The sequence below is a fragment of the Maylandia zebra genome, unplaced genomic scaffold, assembly GCF_041146795.1.
Source record: "Maylandia zebra isolate NMK-2024a unplaced genomic scaffold, Mzebra_GT3a scaffold03, whole genome shotgun sequence".
NCBI lineage: Eukaryota > Metazoa > Chordata > Actinopteri > Cichliformes > Cichlidae > Maylandia > Maylandia zebra.
The window spans coordinates 2,066,848-2,088,394 of record NW_027490033.1 but is presented as its reverse complement, the minus strand read 5'-3'; the positions used below and the strand labels follow the sequence as shown (position 1 = coordinate 2,088,394).

Here is a 21,547-nt window from a genome sequence, read left to right as displayed (position 1 = left end):
AGTTTTTAGGTTTTTGCTTAGTTTCCATGCTCACCTTTGCCATTTCTGTTTGTATCACCATGTGATGAATAAACTCACTTGCATCTGAGCTGCCTGCATAAAGGGTCCTTTAATAATTTACACACGGCTCGCAAACCGTGACAAAAACACTGGAAAAATTGGGCTGTTCTAAAACGTTTGACGGGTAGTGTATATATTTAGTTTATATATTTTCTTTATTTATAATAGTTTGTTTTATATTGTAGCAAAGTGTTACTTGGATACTTCTCTATGTGCTTCTTCATGTGCAATTTTGTTGCATTCTGAGCCTAAGAAATGTATTGGTGGTAGTGATGAACTGCTGTTAGAATCAAGTTAAATTCTGATAAATCAGACAATTACCTCTCCAGCTGTTGTTACAGTCTTTGTTTATCGGGTCCTTACAGGGTAAAAGATGACGACACCTAAAGAAATCCTTCTGGGGACTTTGGAGGATTTGGGACGTGATGACTTTGAAGAATTTAAGTGGCATCTGAAGAACGGGTCTGTAGAAGGTTTACCAGCAATCCCAGTGAGTAAACTGGAGAATGCAGAGAGGACGAACATAGTGGATCTGATGTTTGATACCTACTCTATCAACACTTTTCAAGTTGCTAAAAATCTTTTGGGGAGGATAAACAAGAATGATCTGTTGGAGAATTTAAATAAAACCATCCCAGAACCCACAGGTAAGTCAGGGAATGACTAAACAAAAAATACATAAACAATAAAAACCTTAGTTAACATTACACAGGTGCCATTAAAATCCATATAAATAATAAATCCAAAACACTTGCCAACACTTTCAGGAGTGAGAGACTGCAGAAAGCCAACAGTTTGTGTTTTATGCATCTGCACAAATAACCTCCTGTGTACACATGAATATCTGCTCTTTGGGTTGGTTTGATTAAAATGGGACCAGCAGCAGGTTTTCTGCCCATTTTACAGATTTATATTGTCAGATTGGTTTTAGAGCTGTTTTATCAACATAAATGAGGCGACAACAACAGTTTGGGACACGTCACAAATATGATCAAAGTGCTATTTCTTAAATCTATTTACCAGTTGAAGGTAAAGTTAAAAAAATGGCTGCCATTTCTTTCTGCTGTTTGGAGACCCAAACAAAAAAATGCCCAGACAGTAAATGCTTTTTATTATGGTTGATAAACAGGACACTAAGGTGATTGGTCAAAGGTTGGAGGAAAGCCACAGTTCTCCTTATTTGACTGAAATCCACCATTTCAGCTCATGTTTTTTCTTCTGCAGCTTTCTGGGAGATTCCACTTCAGCCTTCTGCTGGCAACGCTCCCGTTACCAAGCTTCCCTTAGGCAGCATCATTAGAAGACATAGCATACATTTACACTGCTATGCAGATGATACCCAGCTCCATCTGTCCATGAAGTCAGATAACACACACCAATTAGTTAAACTGCAGGAACGTCTTAAAGACATAAAGACCTGGATGGCCGCTAACTTTCTGCTTCTTAATTCAGATCAAACTGAGGTTATTGTACTCGGCCCTGAAAATCTTAGAAATATGGTATCTAAGCAGATTCTTACTCTGGATGGCATTACCTTGGCCTCCAGTAACGCTGTGAGGAACCTTGGAGTCATTTTTGACCAGGACATGTCCTTCAACGCACATATTAAACAAATATGCAAGACTGCTTTCTTCCATTTGTGCAACATCTCTAAAGTTAGAAATATCCTGTCTCAGAGTGACGCTGAAAAACTAGTTCTGTCATGGTCCTGGGTCGTTCAGCGTTTTGTTTCATTTTTGGTATCACCTTGTGTACTTTGTGTTAATTCTGATTTTGTATTAGTTCTTAGGTTGATCTCTACCTGTGTCTTTCCTCTGTGTTCTGTTCGTGTCCCCGAGTTTGTGTTGTAAAACAGTCTGTTTCCTGTTTTACTTTGAAGGTTTGTGTCTCGTCTTGTGAATTAGGATCAGCTGTGCTCCCCTCCTGTGTGTCATTCCCTCATTACCTTGTGTGTATTTATAGTGTGTGTCTGCCTGTGTTCCTCGTTGTGTCGTCTGCATTACTGTGTTAATCAGTGTTACTACTCGTCTCTCTATCCAGCCTTCTTTGTGTCATCTCTGTGTATTCCCCGCTGTCCTTATGTTTTCAGGTTTGTCTGTTACAGTGGCTTGCAAAAGTATTCGGCCCCCTTGAACTTTTCCACATTTTGTCACATTACAGCCACAAACATGAATCAGTTTTATTTGAATTCCAGGTGAAAGACCAACACAAAGCGGTGTACACGTGAGAAGTGGAATGAGAATCATACATGACTCCAAACATTTTTTACAAATAAATAACTGCAAAGTGGGGTGTGCGTAATTATTCAGCCCCCTTTGGTTTGAGTGCAGTCAGTTGCACATAGACGTTGCCTGATGAGTGCTAATGACTAAATAGAGTGCACCTGTGTGTAATCGAACAAGGCCGAACAAGGAGAGTGCTGATCCGAAATGCAGCCAAGAGGCCCATGGTGACTCTGGACGAGCTGCAGAGATCTACAGCTCAGGTGGGGGAATTATTAGTCGTGCACTGCACAAAGTTGGCCTTTATGGAAGAGTGGCAAGAAGAAAGCCATTGTTAACAGAAAACCATAAGAAGTCCCGTTTGCAGTTTGCCACAAGCCATGTGGGGGACACAGCAAACATGTGGAAGAAGGTGCTCTGGTCAGATGAGACCAAAATGGAACTTATTGTTCAAAATGCAAAACGCTATGTGTGGTGGAAAACTAACACTGCACATGACTCTGAACACACCATCCCCACTGTCAAATATGGTGGTGGCAGCATCATGCTCTGGGGGTGCTTCTCTTCAGCAGGGACAGGGAAGCTGGTCAGAGTTGATGGGAAGATGGATGGAGCCAAATACAGGGCAATCTTGGAAGAAAACCTCTTAGAGTCTGCAAAAGACTTGAGACTGGGGCGGAGGTTCCCCTTCCAGCAGGACAACGACCCTGAACATAAAGCCAGGGCAACAATGGAATGGTTTAAAACAAAACATGTCCATGTGTTAGAACGGCCCAGTCAAAGTCCAGATCTAAATCCAATCCAGAATCTGTGGCAAGATCTGAAAACTGCTGTTCACAAACGCTGCCCATCTAATCTGCCTGAGCTGGAGCTGTTTTGCAAAGAAGAATGGGCAAGAATTTCAGTCTGTAGATGTGCAAAGCTGGTAGAGACAGACCCTAAAAGACTGGCAGCTGGAACTGCAGCAAAAGCTGGTTCTACAAAGTATTGACTCAGGGGGCTGAATAATTACGCACACCCCACTTTGCAGTTATTTATTTGTACAAAATGTTTGGAATGATGTATGATTTTCGTTCCACTTCTCACGTGTGCACCACTTTGTGTTGGTCTTTCACCTGGAATTCCACTAACATTGATTCATGTTTGTGGCTGTAATGTGACAAAATGTGGAAAAGTTCAAGGGGGCCGAATACTTTTGCAAGCCACTGTAGTTTTTCCAGTTTAGGTTTATGTTTAGTTCTGCCCTCACCTTGGTTTGTTCACTGTAAATAAAACCTCACTCGCATCTCCACCACTGTCTGCAACTTGGGTCCTCATTTAACTCCACCGCACGACTGCTGCCCCAGCCGTGACAAGTTTATGCATTTATTACGTCAAGGCTGGACGACTGTAATTCATTATTATCAGCAAGTCCTAAAAACTCGCTGAAAAGGCTTCAGTTAATCCAAAATGCTGCAGCAAGAGTCCTGACAGGGACTAGAAAGAGAGAGCAGATTTCTCCTGTATCGACTTCCTGTTAAATCCAGAATTGAATTCAAAATCCTGCTCCTCACATACAAGGTCTTAAATAATCAGGCCCCATCTTATCTTAATGACCTTGTAGTACCATATCCCCCTATTAGAGCACTTCGCTCTCGCTCTGCAGGCCTACTTGTTGTTCACAGAGTATTTAAAAGTAGAATGGGAGGCAGAGCCTTCAGTTTTCAGGACCCAAAAAGATAGTTGGGGTTTTTTCTGTTGTATTATTGTAGGTTCTTTATCTTACAATATAAAGCACATTGGGGTGACTGTTGTTGTTATTTGGAGGAATTAATAAAAAAAACTTTTATACTTGAAATTCTTTCATTTATTCTACATATTTATTCATCACTGGCTCCATAGTGTTGTTTATGTAATATGTGAAATGTTGCTAGTATTGATTTGGTGCTGTATAAATAAACACAATTAAATCAAATGTGTCTCTATAAAACCTGCCCTCAGTTATAACCCAAGTGTCAGGGCTCAATGGCTCATGAAAAGGAATGGAGTCAAGCACAGAACCAAAAAACGGAGGCTGAGTGACTTTTAACAGAAATGTATTTTACTAGATTTCTTGACGGAGAAAGCTGAATCACGGCTAAATTCAACAGCAAGCGAGGTATTATGAGAAGTGCAGAGCTGAGGCCAGAACATAAGCTGAGGCAGGTCAAAGGAACAACAGGGGCAGAATCGGGCGAATAGAAACTATCCAGGATCACTGGAACAAAGGAGATAATAATCAGAGTGGTCCACAGTGTAGTGAATGAGTCCAAGATTTAAAAACTAAGAGGTGTTACGTGGCTGCAGGTGGAGATCAGCTGGAGGAGGAGATGAATTAAATCTGGGTACAGAGTGAGATGTGGGTGCACAGGGAGGCAGGCAGCTGAGGATGGCAGTTTGCAAGAGTGAGTTTTCCCAGCAGTGGCAGGGCAGAATCCTGAGGCGTGACTTATGGCGAGAGTTGGAAGATGTATCCAGGTGCCGACTAGGGAACAGGAAAAGAGGGTTACGCGAAACAAGCTGAGGAGCACAAGACAAAATGTGAGGCAGAGAACTGACTGTGGTAAGCAGACAATCTGGAGAAGGTTCATTGTGAGTGCTGCTCATAGATACTGCCGGAGTAATTGGCAACAGGTGAGGAGCAGGGAGGAGTGAGGAGGGCTCCACCCAGGCGAGGAGAGCTGATGCTGTGGAAAGTTACTCAGACTCACCCGGATCATGACACCAAGAGTCCAGTGAACTGAACACATAACCACAGTAACCAGAATGCAGTTTTCTCATTTGTGTCATTTGCTGTTTATTCATGCAGAGATTCTCACTGAGTGTCAGCTCAAACTCAAGTCAGACCTGAAGCAGAAGTTCCAGTGTGTGCTCGAGGGGATTTCTACAACAGAAAACCCGACCCTCCTGAGTCAGATCTACACAGAGCTCTATATCACAGGGGGAGGGACTGCAGAGGTCAATGATGAACATGAGGTCAGACAGATTGAAACAGCATCCAGGAAACCAGACAGACCAGAAACAACCATCAGACAAGAAGACATCTTTAAACTCCCACCTGGAAGAGATAAACCAATCAGAACAGTGCTGACAATGGGAGTGGCTGGCATTGGGAAAACAGTCCTAACACAGAAGTTCACTCTGGACTGGGCTGAAGACAAAGCCAACCAGGACATCCAGTTCATGTTTCCATTCACTTTCAGAGAGCTGAATCTGCTGAAAGAGGAAAAGTTCAGCTTGGTGGAACTTGTTCATCACTTCTTTACTGAAACCAAAGAAGCAGGAATCTACACCTTTGAAGACTTCCAGGTTGTGTTCATCTTTGATGGTCTGGATGAGTGTCGACCTCCTCTGGACTTCCACAAAACTACAATCCTGACTGACCCTAGAAAGTCCACCTCAGTGGATGTGCTGCTGATAAACCTCATCAGGGGGAAACTGCTTCCCTCTGCTCGCCTCTGGATAACCACACGACCTGCAGCAGCCAATCAGATCCCTCCTGACTGTGTTGGCGTGGTGACAGAGGTCAGAGGGTTCACTGACCCACAGAAGGAGGAGTACTTCAGGAAGAGATTCAGAGATGAGGAGCAGGCCAGCAGCATCATCTCCCACATCAAGACATCACGAAGCCTCCACATCATGTGCCACATCCCAGTCTTCTGCTGGATCACTGCTACAGTTCTGGAGTTTGTCATGAAGAACAAAGAGAGCAAAGATCTGCCTAAGACTCTCACAGAGCTCTACCTACGCCTTGTGCTATTTCACCTAAAAACGAAGGACATCAAGTATGATGGAGGAGCTGAGACAGAGTCATGCAGGAAGATCATTGAGTCTCTGGGAAAACTGGCCTTTGATCAGCTGCAGAAAGGAAACCTGATCTTCTATAAATCAGACCTGACAGAGTGTGGCATCGATATCAGAGCAGCCTCAGTGTACTCAGGAGTGTTCACACAGATCTTTAAAGCTGATGAGTGTCACATGTTCAACAACGTTGTTTACTGTTTCATCCATCTGAGCATTCAGGAGTTCTTTGCTGCTCTTCATGTCTATCTGACCTTCATCAACTCTGGAGTCAACCTGCTTAAGAAACAATCTCCTCGCTTTAAAATCTTCCAGAAAACACTTACTGTAAAAGACTTCTACCAGAGTGCTGTGGACAAAGCCTTAGAGAGTCCAAATGGACACCTGGACTTGTTCCTCCGCTTCCTCCTGGGTCTTTCACTGCAGACCAATCAGGATCTCCTATGCATGCTGACACAGACAGGAAGTAGCTCACAGACCAATCAGGAAACAGTTCACTACATCAAGAAGAAGCTCAGTGGGAAACTGTCTGCAGAGAAAAGCATCAACCTGTTCCACTGTCTGAATGAACTGGATGATCGTTCTCTAGTGGAGGAGATCCAACAGTCCCTGAGATCAGGACGTCTCTCCACAGATCAACTGTCTCCTGCTCAGTGGTCGGCTCTGGTCTTCATCTTACTGTCATCAGATCTGGATGAGTTCGACCTGGAGAAATACTCCCGTTCAGAGGAGGCATTGTTGAAGCTGCTGCCAGTGGTCAAAGCATCCAAGAAAGTGCTGTAAGTGAATCTATGAACAAATATGTTTAATAATGCTAGATGAATAAAATAATATGTCTCCATTGTTATTCTTCCTCAGGCTGAGAGATTGTAAACTCTCAAAAAGAAGCTTTGAAGCTTTGTCTGAAATTCTCAGCTCCCCATCCAATCATCTGAGAGAGCTGGACCTGAGCTCGAACAAGCTGCAGGATTCAGGATTGGATTTGCTGTGTGTTGGACTAAAGAGTCCTGACAGTAAACTTGAAACTCTCAGGTAAGGTTACAGACGTTTTGACACTTTTTGACTCTTAAATCTGTAAGTTTATCTTGATGCGGACGTTCAAAGTCAGCACAATTTTCCTTTTAAGTTCCTGAGTTTATATTTTTGACTGTCAGGTTGTCTGGACAGATGTTTTTATTTTATTTTATTTTTTTACTTGTCCCTAAAGTCAGAACTAAACCCACATGTAGATGACTTTCTGTTACTGGAGCAGCCTTCCTGAAGACAGCAGTGTGTTTTCATGCTTTTAAAGCCAAACTCACCTTTCAGACCTGGCTTTCATTTATTATCTATTTTTGTTTGTTATTATATATTTATTTCTACTGTTTAACTACTGCTCACATCTGTTATCCTCCTTTTTAATTGTTCATTTCTTTTTACCCAGTGTTTCTATATTGCACTTTGTATTTGTCATCTATATTTATCATGCACTACTTTGCTCATTTATTGTTTGGTTTTAATGTTATTAAATTCCGGTCCTTTGGTATTCTTTACGGCCAAAAAGACACGGCTCAAAAGTGGTCTTTTTACTTTAAAAAATTATCTTTATTTTACATATCCGGATATGGAGACCTGAACACACAACCCCAGGTCTGAAGCACAAAACAGGAAGCCTAGTCATTTATATAGACGTCACACACACTTTAAGTTTCGATCAAACACTCTGCTTAGTTTCACTTTTTGCCTGCAAAAGCATGTAATTTCCTGTCAGTCCTGTCGGCACAGAGTGTACTCAGAGTTGGGCCTTTCTTATAAAGCAATATAATCAGCATATAAGTATTTAAGATTATAAATTTAAACCTCAACAATGTTCTTACCTGGTCTCTGGTTTGTTTGTTTATTTGTTTGTTTGGTTTGCTCAGTTCTGTTTTTCTGAGGTTTTTAAGTTATTAAATTTGTAACTGTAGTGATTTGTGTGTGTGACAGAGAGGCACTGCCAGGGATTTTTGACACAAGTTGTTCTTGTAAAATCAGTCTGTGAAGGTTCTCAGACATCCAGGTCACCGTAGTCTAAGAAGCTTGGAAAGAAAAGCGTCTGGACTTCTTTAAGTTTCCTTGAAGATGTTTCACCTCTTATGAGAGAAGCGTCTTCAGTTCTAAGAGTCAAATGGTGGAGTGGGGCAGTCAGTGAAAGGGCAATGGTGGTGGCTCAGGGTTTGTATGTTTGGGGGGTTCAGAGGGAAAAGATGAATGCAGGTCTGGAGTTGGTGTGTGAGAGCAGGGAGTGAATTCTGATCAAACATGAGTGTCATGAAGCCTGTTTGCAGTTATTTGCACTGTTTTCCACTCTGGATGTTGTTTCTGTTCAGCTGTGAGTATAAAAGGCTCCATTCTACAACCTGTTTGTGTTAGTTGTTCAATAGAAACATTATTTTGTGCTGATGTTGCACTTCTTTTATTCACAACCAAAGAGTTTTTGAAGTCTGCATCAAACTGATTTAAATGACTTTTGAATATTACTTTAAATACTTTAGATTTAAAATTCTGATAAAAGTTTAAATACAAAGATCAGTATTGTCTAATGTTTTGGCTGCAGTGTGTTTTTGCAGACAGGTATAACAGAACAGCTTTAGTGTTTAGATTGTTTAAACTTGAGTATGAATTTATACAAAATGCAGCAAGAGATTAAAAAAAACGTTTGATTATAAAATTGACTATATTGGATTCCTATCGATATCGGACATGAAAAGTGGCATCGTTCCATCTCTGCTTTGATTAGAGACACAGCTCTGTGTTTTCCAATTTGTCATTTTGAAAATTTACATTTCTTCACTGTTGAACAGCAGAAATGAGACTTTCCTGTCAGAGGTCATTTTTTAAAAATGAGGTGAATCAACCATGAAAACCATGAATCAACATGTGAACATGAGCTGATGCTGCTGAAGTGAAGCAAAGTTACAGAGGTTTGATTAGGTAATGAGTCCTAATGAGTCCAAGTCTTCTGCTGAATCAGCAGAAGACTTGGACTCATTTGATTCCAGCTTTGATATCATTGATTTCAATATGTCCATTTCTGTCACACTTCACCTTTAAAAGTGAAGCCATGTGGTTCCTGGAAGGAAAAACACGACTTTTTCAAGTCTTTGTCCTGTTTTTATGAGAAATGTACGACTTTAATGTGAAACATTCAGAGTTTTTTCTCTTGTTGTGTTTGTTTGAAGCTGCTTCCTGTTGGCTTCAGCTGTTTGGAGTTTCCATTTTCTAAACTTCTACATTCTGAACCTTCTTCAGCTCTGAACAGATGATGAAACACTGAATGATTTCAAGCACTTTGTCTAATAAACTTACATCTTTCATTCTTTATACAGATTGGAGCGCTGTGGTTTGTCAGAGATCAGCTGTGATTATCTGGCAGCAGCACTGAAGTCCAACCCCTCCCATCTGAGAGAGCTGGACCTGAGCGACAACTACAACCTGCAGGATCCAGGAGTGAAGCATCTGTGTGGTTTCCTGGAGAGTCCAGGATGTAAACTTGAAACTCTGAGGTCAGTCAGCATGTTTTAGTTGTGCTGAGATGAATATGATGTGAAAGTTGTGCTGACACTAAACTGCAGACATCAGGCTGATATTATACTGATCCACACTGAGGATCTTCATGGTAAAGTCTGTTTTCTTCTTCTCTGGTTTAGTCCATTGACTGCAGCAGAACAATGTTCACATTTCAAACAGTGATACTCAACGTATGGCCCGCGGCCCACACGCGGCCTGCCCACCTTTACTGATTCAGAGAGCTGTGTTTGTGTGGGCGGGGCTCAGACAGCTCCGCCCACTCAGTTTGTTCCCTCCTGATTCATCTGCATGTGTTCTGCTTCACACTGCTCACCTCCACCAAAGACTTCACAAACATCTTCTTTCTTTGAGTCCAGTTTGTCCCACAAACACTTCCAAATCTCCTCCTCTGAGATTCTGCAGCTTCTTGCAGTGTGACTCAGCTGACTTCTGACAGACCACAGACTGGCACAGCATCCACATGTGTCTCCTTTCAAACAGGCTCTTGATGTTTCCTCCCACATCATTCTGGCCTCTCAGTCTCCTTTGTTCTCCAGCTCTGTAGCTCCATCTGGTGAAGCTTCAGTTTTCCATGTTGGTAACAGTAAACTACAGCCTCTGCTGTCAGCTGGGTAACTAAACAGAGCTGCAGCACGTCTCTGCGGTGGTGCTACATCCAGCCTGCAGACGGCCGTCTACATGTTGTAGTGGTTTACACTCACACGACGTGCGGCGAAGTTGATGGAGTAAAGGTTAGAGTGAAAGAAGCTGAGGATGGGGTGTCAATGTGGAGCGATGAGGTGACCACCCTGCAGTCTACAGTAGAGAGTATGAAGGAGGAGCTGTCTGACCTGAAGGATAAATGTGATGAAGGCAGGAAGCGGAGAGCTAACATCCACATCATAGGGATCCCAGAGGGCCTGGACTCGAGCTCCTCCACGGCCGTATCCGTGCTACTACATGAAGTGCTGGGTATGGATAAAGACGTTATTGTCGACCGCTCACACAGGAGCCCTATCCTGAGAAAGCCAGCTGGTAACCCGCACGCCGTCATAGCCGAGCGTCACTACTACCAGGATTGTGTGGCTACGCCGTGCCAGGGCCCAAGCCCCGCTTGAGTTTAACGGACAACCTATTGCAATATTACGACTGGGCGATATGACCCAAAGTTCATATCTCGATATTCTTTAGCTGGATGGCGATATACGATATATATCTCGATATTTTTGAAGCCAGAAAGTTCGAACAAAAAGAGAGTTCTTAGTCAAAGCTGTGTCCCAAATCTCACACAGGCACATTTATTAACATACAGCGTAGATGTACATGAAACAATTACTCAGGAATAAATGATCAGCATTTATTAAATAATAATGCTCCATAAATAAAAGAAAACAATGTTGTTTTTGTGCATAACAAAAAGCTCACAATCGTGCAGTCAAAATGTAAACAGACGCTGAGCATAATAACAAGCAGCTGCTCTGTTCCCAGGTTCTACTGCGTGACTGACAGCCTGGAGTTTGAAACCCTCTTTGTAACCGTGTCTCTTACAGGTGCCATTTATGGTCCTTATACACACTCAATACAGTAATATTACGTTGAAGCAGAGTACGTATCACTCCGCGAGGCTCCTCGTAGCTGTAATGCTCCAACAATCCATCAAGCGGTGCGGCCTCGTAGCTGAGCAAAGTCGTACCAAAACATCTGTTGAAAGGTTTCTGAGCGCCGTGTAGCACATAAAATCGGTTCGAGGTCAGTAAGCACAACCAGAATTCATCCATAAGCCGCACTGTCGATTTATGAGAAAATTACAGGATTTTAAGTGCAGAAAATATAGTTTATGGTTTTCCTTTGATCTTAGCAAATATCTACGCCTCTAATTGGGACGATCACAGATTTTTCACTAATGTCTTTGCGCGGCTCCCCAATATGTCATCACACAATATCATCTTTGAGGGAGACCTAAACTGCTCATTATCTGCTATGGACCACAGTTCACACAAAAGTACACTTAGTCCAAACTCAGCATGCGTCATTCAGAGCTTTCTTGATAATCATGGGCTGGCTGATGTATGGAGATTTCATAATCCTGCTTCACGTCAATACTCTTTTTTCCTAATGTCCATAAAACATATATTTGTATAGAAAAACGTCTCCCTTTAGTTACAGAATGTGATTATAAGACTCTGGTGATTTCTCCTCTTGTTTTTTCAATGTGTATTCCTGATGCCTGCTCCAACTATCAGCCATGGAGATTCAACTCAGTGTTGTTAGCAGATGAAGAGTTTGTCAGTTACAAAAGGTCTCAAAGAGATTTTTTTTCTATCAATCAGACCCCAGAGATGTCATCATCAGTCATTTGGGAATCTCTAAAAGCATCTGAGAGGCCAAATAATTTCATTTTGTGCCAAACAGAATAGAATAGAATAGAATTAGAATAGAATTCAACTTTATTGTCATTGCACATGCACAGGTACAGGGCAACGAAATGCAGTTTGCATCCATCCAGAAGTGCTTTAGTGACATAGATATATTACAATATATATTAGCAATAATATAGATATGTGAGTATATTACAGAAATGGGTCTATTATGGTATGTTATAATGTACACGGTATGAAGTATGTTGTGAATATTCTATAACTATAAGTATGTACAGGCTGTAGTGAGTACGAGCTATGTACAGAATATGAACAGGATATAAATATGAAAAACTATACAGAATATGAAATAAATAACTTTACAGAAATCTGAGATATACAGCTATACAGAAATGGGAACTATGCAAGTTGTAAACAGTTGTAGGATTAAAGATTATCGAATGTACAGAATGATTATTTACACAGAGCTAGTGCAGTTAAGATAAGTGAGGGTGTAGATAGTTTCTACAGAGGCTATATAAAGTGCTGGTGGTTGTGAGTGGTGATTCAGTCCATGTTATTATTGTGTGTTTGAGGGTACAGTTGTCCATTGTGGGTGTGTGTATGTTCAGTCCATGTTTTAACGTGGGTCAGATGTCAGGAGGCAGAGTTCAGGAGTCTGACAGCTGTGGGGAAGAAGCTGTTCCGGTACCTGGTGGTCTTAGTTCGGAGGCTCCTGTAGCGCCTCCCGGAGGGCAGGAGGGTGAAGAGTCCATGTGATGGGTGACTGGGGTATTTGATGATTTTCCCAGCCCTTTTCAGACACCGCTTCCTGTAGATGTCCTTTATGGCAGGAAGTGGTGCTCCGGCGATGCGCTGGGCAGTTTTCACGACCCTCTGCAACGCCTTCCGGTCCGAGGCAGAGCAGTTCCCGTACCAGACTGTTATACAGTTGGTCAGGATGCTCTCGATGGTGCAACGATAGAAGTTCACCAGGATGTCTGAGGACAGGTGGTTCTTCCTCAGAGTCCTCAAGAAGAAGAGGCGCTGGTGAGCCTTCTTGACCAGCTTGGAGCAGTTGGTCGTCCAGATGAGATCCTCGGAGATGTGGACTCCCAGGAACTTGAAGCTGCTCACACGCTCCACAGCCGTCCCCTTAATGTGGATGGGTGGATGTGGGTCAGCATTCCTCCTGTAGTCCACGATGAGCTCCTTGGTCTTCTCAGTGTTAAGCAGCAGGTTGTTTCTGTCGCACCACTCAGCCAGACGATCCACCTCCTCCCTGTAGGCGGCCTCATCGTTGTCACTGATGAGGCCAATCACCGTGGTGTCATCTGCAAACTTAATGATGGTGTTGGAACCATCAGCAGGTCTGCAGTCGTGGGTGAAGAGGGAGTAGAGGAAAGGGCTCATCACACAGCCTTGTGGTACACCGGTGTTCATTGTGATGGTAGATGAGCAGTGGTTATCCAGCCGGACATGTTGGGGGCGGTTGGAATAAAATAGGGACCGAGTGCCTCTCTCAGTTAGCTGATGAAATGACTAAACTACATGCTGTGTACAGCCACTCTCCTGAGCCTGTATTATATACACAGCGGTTACAATGACAAACTGAATACAATCTCATATCTACAAAACAAGCTTAGTCAAAGTTGCAGCTACGCTTATGAACATGGAGAAAAAACAGGCGAGTTATCAGCTCACCAGCTACGACTAAGAACAGCTAACCAACTATCCTTGAGATCTACAATGATTTCAATAAGGTGTTTGATATTCCCTCCTTGGGAGAAGATGCGATCGCTAGTCTGGAGGAACCTGTCTCTAATGTTGAAATTGAAACGGCCGTACGGAGCATGCAGTCTGGAAAATCTGCTGCCCCGACGGGTATCCATCTGATTTTTTCATAAAGTTTTCTGACCGACTGAATTCACTGTTAAAATCAACTTTTGAAGAATCCTTCCTCTCACAGTCGTTGCCTCCAACAATGCATCAAGCAGTGATGTGTTTAATTGTAAAACAGGAAAAAGACCATTTAGATTGTCGTTCATGTCGTTTAATATCTTTGTTCAACACAGACACCAAGATCCTGGCTCAAGTGTTGGCCCGTCGCTTACACAAGTATTTGTCCTCCATTATTTCACCAGACGGGCTTTATTAGGCACTCTTTTTTGAACATTAGAGCTCTATTAAATATCATTTATACCCATGTTAAAGGTGATACATTGGAAACTGTCATTTGGCTTGACGCAGAAAAGGCGTTGGATCGGGTGAGATGGGATTTTTTTTTATACGCTTAAAAAATGTGTCTTTAATTTTGTATCTTGGATAAAAGTATTGTATTGCTCCCCTCTAACAGCCGTCCAGACTAACAATAATCTGCCCTCCAGGACAGGGATGCCCTCTGTCTCCTTTTTGCCATTGAACCGCTAGCTGTTGCTCTGAGACAATGTGTTGGTGTTGAGGGAAAACATCGAGGGGGTATCGAACATGAAGTCTTTCTTTATGACGACGACAGGATTTTATTTATTTCCAACCCATCGAACAGCCTCCGCAAACTTTTGGATAGACTTACAATAATAATAATAATACGTTTTATTTATAGGCGCCTTTAAGAGCCTCAAGGTCACCTTAATGCATACTTAAGGAATTTGGGACAATTTCTGGATATAATGTGAATTTTGGGAAGAGCGAGGCAAAGTCTATCTGTACGACAACTGGGGAGTTTTGTGTATTTTAGCCCCTTTTAAACCCAGCTATAACAAGTTTAAGTACTCGGGCATCTGGGTGACAAGAAAACCACAAAGACTTGTATAAAACTATCTTCCTTTATTGTCGAAGCTTAAAGAGGATTTTGGAAAATGTGAGTTTTGCCTCTTTATATTTATGGTGGGAATGCAGAACAAGGAGCAAAGATGAATGTGATGCTGAATCAGCAGAAGACTTGGACTCATTTGATTCCAGCTTTGATATCATTGATTTCAATATGTCCATTTCTGTCACACTTCACCTTTAAAAGTGAAGCCATGTGGTTCCTGGAAGGAAAAACACGACTTTTTCAAGTCTTTGTCCTGTTTTTATGAGAAATGTACGACTTTAATGTGAAACATTCAGAGTTTTTTCTCTTGTTGTGTTTGTTTGAAGCTGCTTCCTGTTGGCTTCAGCTGTTTGGAGTTTCCATTTTCTAAACTTCTACATTCTGAACCTTCTTCAGCTCTGAACAGATGATGAAACACTGAATGATTTCAAGCACTTTGTCTAATAAACTTACATCTTTCATTCTTTATACAGATTGTGGAACTGTGGTTTGTCAGAGATCAGCTGTGATTATCTGGCAGCAGCACTGAAGTCCAACCCCTCCCATCTGAGAGAGCTGAACCTGAGAAACAACAACAAGCTGCAGGATCCAGGAGTGAAGCATCTGTGTGGTTTCCTGGAGAGTCCAGGATGTAAACTTGAAACTCTGAGGTCAGTCAGCATGTTTTAGTTGTGCTGAGATGAATATGATGTGAAAGTTGTGCTGACACTAAACTGCAGACATCAGGCTGATATTATACTGATCCACACTGAGGATCTTCATGGTAAAGTCTGTTTTCTTCTTCTCTGGTTTAGTCCATTGACTGCAGCAGAACAATGTTCACATTTCAAACAGTGATACTCAACGTATGGCCCGCGGCCCACACGCGGCCTGCCCACCTTTCCTGATTCAGAGAGAGGGGACCCTGATTAACTGTGTAGCTTCTTCCTCACAGTTCTAAGTATCAGACACAACAATGAATAATCCACAGCTGACTGTCTTTAGCAGGTCAAAGGTCACGGCACACAGCAGACAGTCAGAAATATTCTAACTCTGATCATTTATCAGTTGTGACACTGTGAGACTTGATCAGAGGTGTGATCATCACAGCAGAGGCCTTTGTGTCAAAGTCACTGAGGATCAAACAGAAACACATGAAGCAGATTTTCCTCTTCTGGCTTTTTATAGCAGATAACCTTCAAAATATTCTGCAGTCGATCAAAAACTGAAGCAAACCATGAATCAACATGTGAACATGAGCTGATGCTGCTGAAGTGAAGCAAAGTTACAGAGGTTTGATTACAGACACAGCTGAGAGTTTGTAATCTGTCATCATTTTAAAAAGTTTCCATGGAACAGCAGAAATGAGGCTTTACTGTCAGAGGCCGACAGCACTGAACACAACAGCAGACTGGTGGCTAATAAACAGTGAATGATGCAGAAACAGATGTTTGAAGCTGTTCTTGGAGTACACTGAGAGAGAGAGAGCTGTGCAGGCAGGAACAGCCAAAGTCAGAGAGAATTCATGAGCATATTGATCAAACGTGAAGCAGAGTTTGGATCTTCTTTTGCTGCTGCTTCACTCAGTTTTGGTTGGAGACAGATGAAACCTGCAGCTTCAGGATCTGTGAGCTGTCCACTTTCAGCCCCGACGGCGTGTCCGTGTACGTGCCGTCGAGTGAACGATCCACGCTCTGTGTTTCCATCTTTGTGTGTTTAGCTGCTCTCATTTACTGTTTTAGCTGTTTGCTGCTTGTTGAAATAGTTTGTGAGCTTTAACCTGAGATTCTGGCAAAATACATTTATATTAAACATCGATTCAGGATTGAATGAATCAACATCGTTTTATTCAAATTAAAACCATTTAAATGGGAACATGAATTTTTTACAGCCGCCTCTAATGCTGGGTAATGTCAGCTGGTCCATGTGCAGCTGGCTGTGAGGCTCAGGGAGCGTCTACAAAGTGCAACACTGAAAGAACATCATCCATAAATATTGAGTAAGAACTGGACTCTCATACAGCGAGACTCAAATGCCTTTAAACATCAGCTTATCCTGCTGATCCAAGTCCAACACTGAGTTTGTAAAAACATGTTTGTCAATCATTTTGTTTGGTTTCTGAGGAAAATGATTCAATAAGTTGCTGCTAATACACAACATTTAATCATATTTCCTCATAACCCTCTTTTGTCTGACCATTTGATCCCATTTGAATTTGCAATAAAGGATCCACAGAGTTTGGTGACAATAATGACAGTAGATGTTTGTGTGAAAGTGCTGGAAGCAAATGAGTGTGTGATGTTCTTTCAGTGTTGCACTTTGTAGACGCTCCCTGAGCACTGGTCTCACAGCCAGCTGCACATAGAGACCAGTGTTGTTAGTCCAGGTCAGAAGATGACTTGTTGGAATGAAAATGAGCTTGTAGTTTGTCTGCTTTAATAATGTGACTGGAAAAAGGTGTTGGACTTCAAATATGTCCATTTCTGTCACACTTCACCTTTAAAAGTGAAGCCATGTGGTTCCTGGAAGGAAAAACACGACTTTTTCAAGTCTTTGTCCTGTTTTTATGAGAAATGTTCGACTTTAATGTGAAACATTCAGAGTTTTTTCTCTTGTTGTGTTTGTTTGAAGCTGCTTCCTGTTGGCTTCAGCTGTTTGGAGTTTCCATTTTCTAAACTTCTACATTCTGAACCTTCTTCAGGTCTGAACAGATGATGAAACACTGAATGATTTCAAGCACTTTGTCTAATAAACTTACATCTTTCATTCTTTATACAGATTGAAGAGCTGTGGTTTGTCAGAGATCAGCTGTGATTATCTGGCAGCAGCACTGAAGTCCAACCCCTCCCATCTGAGAGAGCTGGACCTGAGCGACAACTACAAGCTGCAGGATCCAGGAGTGAAGCATCTGTGTGGTTTCCTGGAGAGTCCAGGATGTAAACTTGAAACTCTGAGGTCAGTCAGCATGTTTTAGTTGTGCTGAGATGAATATGATGTGAAAGTTGTGCTGACACTAAACTGCAGACATCAGGCTGATATTATACTGATCCACACTGAGGATCTTCATGGTAAAGTCTGTTTTCTTCTTCTCTGGTTTAGTCCATTGACTGCAGCAGAACAATGTTCACATTTCAAACAGTGATACTCAACGTATGGCCCGCGGCCCACACGCGGCCTGCCCACCTTTCCTGATTCAGAGAGAGGGGACCCTGATTAACTGTGTAGCTTCTTCCTCACAGTTCTAAGTATCAGACACAACAATGAATAATCCACAGCTGACTGTCTTTAGCAGGTCAAAGGTCACGGCACACAGCAGACAGTCAGAAATATTCTAACTCTGATCATTTATCAGTTGTGACACTGTGAGACTTGATCAGAGGTGTGATCATCACAGCAGAGGCCTTTGTGTCAAAGTCACTGAGGATCAAACAGAAACACATGAAGCAGATTTTCCTCTTCTGGCTTTTTATAGCAGATAACCTTCAAAATATTCTGCAGTCGATCAAAAACTGAAGCAAACCATGAAGCAACATGTGAACATGAGCTGATGCTGCTGAAGTGAAGCAAAGTTACAGAGGTTTGATTACAGACACAGCTGAGAGTTTGTAATCTGTCATCTTTTTAAAAAGTTTCCATGGAACAGCAGAAATGAGGCTTTACTGTCAGAGGCCGACAGCACTGAACACAACAGCAGACTGGTGGCTAATAAACAGTGAATGATGCAGAAACAGATGTTTGAAGCTGTTCTTGGAGTACACTGAGAGAGAGAGAGCTGTGCAGGCAGGAACAGCCAAAGTCAGAGAGAATTCATGAGCATATTTATCAAACGTGAAGCAGAGTTTGGATCTTCTTTTGCTGCTGCTTCACTCAGTTTTGGTTGGAGACAGATGAAACCTGCAGCTTCAGGATCTGTGAGCTGTCCACTTTCAGCCCCGACGGCGTGTCCGTGTACGTGCCGTCGAGTGAACGATCCACGCTCTGTGTTTCCATCTTTGTGTGTTTAGCTGCTCTCATTTACTGTTTTATCTGTTTGCTGCTTGTTGAAATAGTTTGTGAGCTTTAACCTGAGATTCTGGCAAAATACATTTATATTAAACATCGATTCAGGATTGAATGAATCAACATCGTTTTATTCAAATTAAAACCATTTAAATGGGAACATGAATTTTTTACAGCCGCCTCTAATGCTGGGTAATGTCAGCTGGTCCATGTGCAGCTGGCTGTGAGGCTCAGGGAGCGTCGACAAAGTGCAACACTGAAAGAACATCATCCATAAATATTGAGTAAGAACTGGACTCTCATACAGCGAGACTCAAATGCCTTTAAACATCAGCTTATCCTGCTGATCCAAGTCCAACACTGAGTTTGTAAAAACATGTTTGTCAATCATTTTGTTTGGTTTCTGAGGAAAATGATTCAATAAGTTGCTGCTAATACACAACATTTCATCATATTTCCTCATAACCCTCTTTTGTCTGACCATTTGATCCCATTTGAATTTGCAATAAAGGATCCACAGAGTTTGGTGACAATAATGACAGTAGATGTTTGTGTGAAAGTGCTGGAAGCAAATGAGTGTGTGATGTTCTTTCAGTGTTGCACTTTGTAGACGCTCCCTGAGCACTGGTCTCACAGCCAGCTGCACATAGAGACCAGTGTTGTTAGTCCAGGTCAGAAGATGACTTGTTGGAATGAAAATGAGCTTGTAGTTTGTCTGCTTTAATAATGTGACTGGAAAAAGGTGTTGGACTTCAAATATGTCCATTTCTGTCACACTTCACCTTTAAAAGTGAAGCCATGTGGTTCCTGGAAGGAAAAACACGACTTTTTCAAGTCTTTGTCCTGTTTTTATGAGAAATGTACGACTTTAATGTGAAACATTCAGAGTTTTTTCTATTGTTGTGTTTGTTTGAAGCTGCTTCCTGTTGGCTTCAGCTGTTTGGAGTTTCCATTTTCTAAACTTCTACATTCTGAACCTTCTTCAGCTCTGAACAGATGATGAAACACTGAATGATTTCAAGCACTTTGTCTAATAAACTTACATCTTTCATTCTTTATACAGATTGAAGAGCTGTGGTTTGTCAGAGATCAGCTGTGATTATCTGGCAGCAGCACTGAAGTCCAACCCCTCCCATCTGAGAGAGCTGGACCTGAGCGACAACTACAAGCTGCAGGATCCAGGAGTGAAGCATCTGTGTGGTTTCCTGGAGAGTCCAGGATGTAAACTTGAAACTCTGAGGTCAGTCAGCATGTTTTAGTTGTGCTGAGATGAATATGATGTGAAAGTTGTGCTGACACTAAACTGCAGACATCAGGCTGATATTATACTGATCCACACTGAGGATCTTCATGGTAAAGTCTGTTTTCTTCTTCTCTGGTTTAGTCCATTGACTGCAGCAGAACAATGTTCACATTTCAAACAGTGATACTCAACGTATGGCCCGCGGCCCACACGCGGCCTGCCCACCTTTCCTGATTCAGAGAGAGGGGACCCTGATTAACTGTGTAGCTTCTTCCTCACAGTTCTAAGTATCAGACACAACAATGAATAATCCACAGCTGACTGTCTTTAGCAGGTCAAAGGTCACGGCACACAGCAGACAGTCAGAAATATTCTAACTCTGATCATTTATCAGTTGTGACACTGTGAGACTTGATCAGAGGTGTGATCATCACAGCAGAGGCCTTTGTGTCAAAGTCACTGAGGATCAAACAGAAACACATGAAGCAGATTTTCCTCTTCTGGCTTTTTATAGCAGATAACCTTCAAAATATTCTGCAGTCGATCAAAAACTGAAGCAAACCATGAAGCAACATGTGAACATGAGCTGATGCTGCTGAAGTGAAGCAAAGTTACAGAGGTTTGATTACAGACACAGCTGAGAGTTTGTAATCTGTCATCTTTTTAAAAAGTTTCCATGGAACAGCAGAAATGAGGCTTTACTGTCAGAGGCCGACAGCACTGAACACAACAGCAGACTGGTGGCTAATAAACAGTGAATGATGCAGAAACAGATGTTTGAAGCTGTTCTTGGAGTACACTGAGAGAGAGAGAGCTGTGCAGGCAGGAACAGCCAAAGTCAGAGAGAATTCATGAGCATATTTATCAAACGTGAAGCAGAGTTTGGATCTTCTTTTGCTGCTGCTTCACTCAGTTTTGGTTGGAGACAGATGAAACCTGCAGCTTCAGGATCTGTGAGCTGTCCACTTTCAGCCCCGACGGCGTGTCCGTGTACGTGCCGTCGAGTGAACGATCCACGCTCTGTGTTTCCATCTTTGTGTGTTTAGCTGCTCTCATTTACTGTTTTATCTGTTTGCTGCTTGTTGAAATAGTTTGTGAGCTTTAACCTGAGATTCTGGCAAAATACATTTATATTAAACATCGATTCAGGATTGAATGAATCAACATCGTTTTATTCAAATTAAAACCATTTAAATGGGAACATGAATTTTTTACAGCCGCCTCTAATGCTGGGTAATGTCAGCTGGTCCATGTGCAGCTGGCTGTGAGGCTCAGGGAGCGTCGACAAAGTGCAACACTGAAAGAACATCATCCATAAATATTGAGTAAGAACTGGACTCTCATACAGCGAGACTCAAATGCCTTTAAACATCAGCTTATCCTGCTGATCCAAGTCCAACACTGAGTTTGTAAAAACATGTTTGTCAATCATTTTGTTTGGTTTCTGAGGAAAATGATTCAATAAGTTGCTGCTAATACACAACATTTCATCATATTTCCTCATAACCCTCTTTTGTCTGACCAT

General features: G+C 42.1%; 1 protein-coding gene across 1 annotated transcript in view; it reads left to right on the top strand.

Moving 5' to 3' along the window:
• Positions 1-21,547, top strand: part of LOC112432436 (protein NLRC3) — a 3,307,575-nt gene that overhangs the window by 1,293,047 nt on the left and 1,992,981 nt on the right. Inside the window, exon 31 of the mRNA XM_076881152.1 lies at positions 9,449-9,625. Coding sequence (XP_076737267.1) covers positions 9,449-9,625 — 177 coding nt within the window. The remainder of the gene's footprint in view (positions 1-9,448; positions 9,626-21,547) is intronic.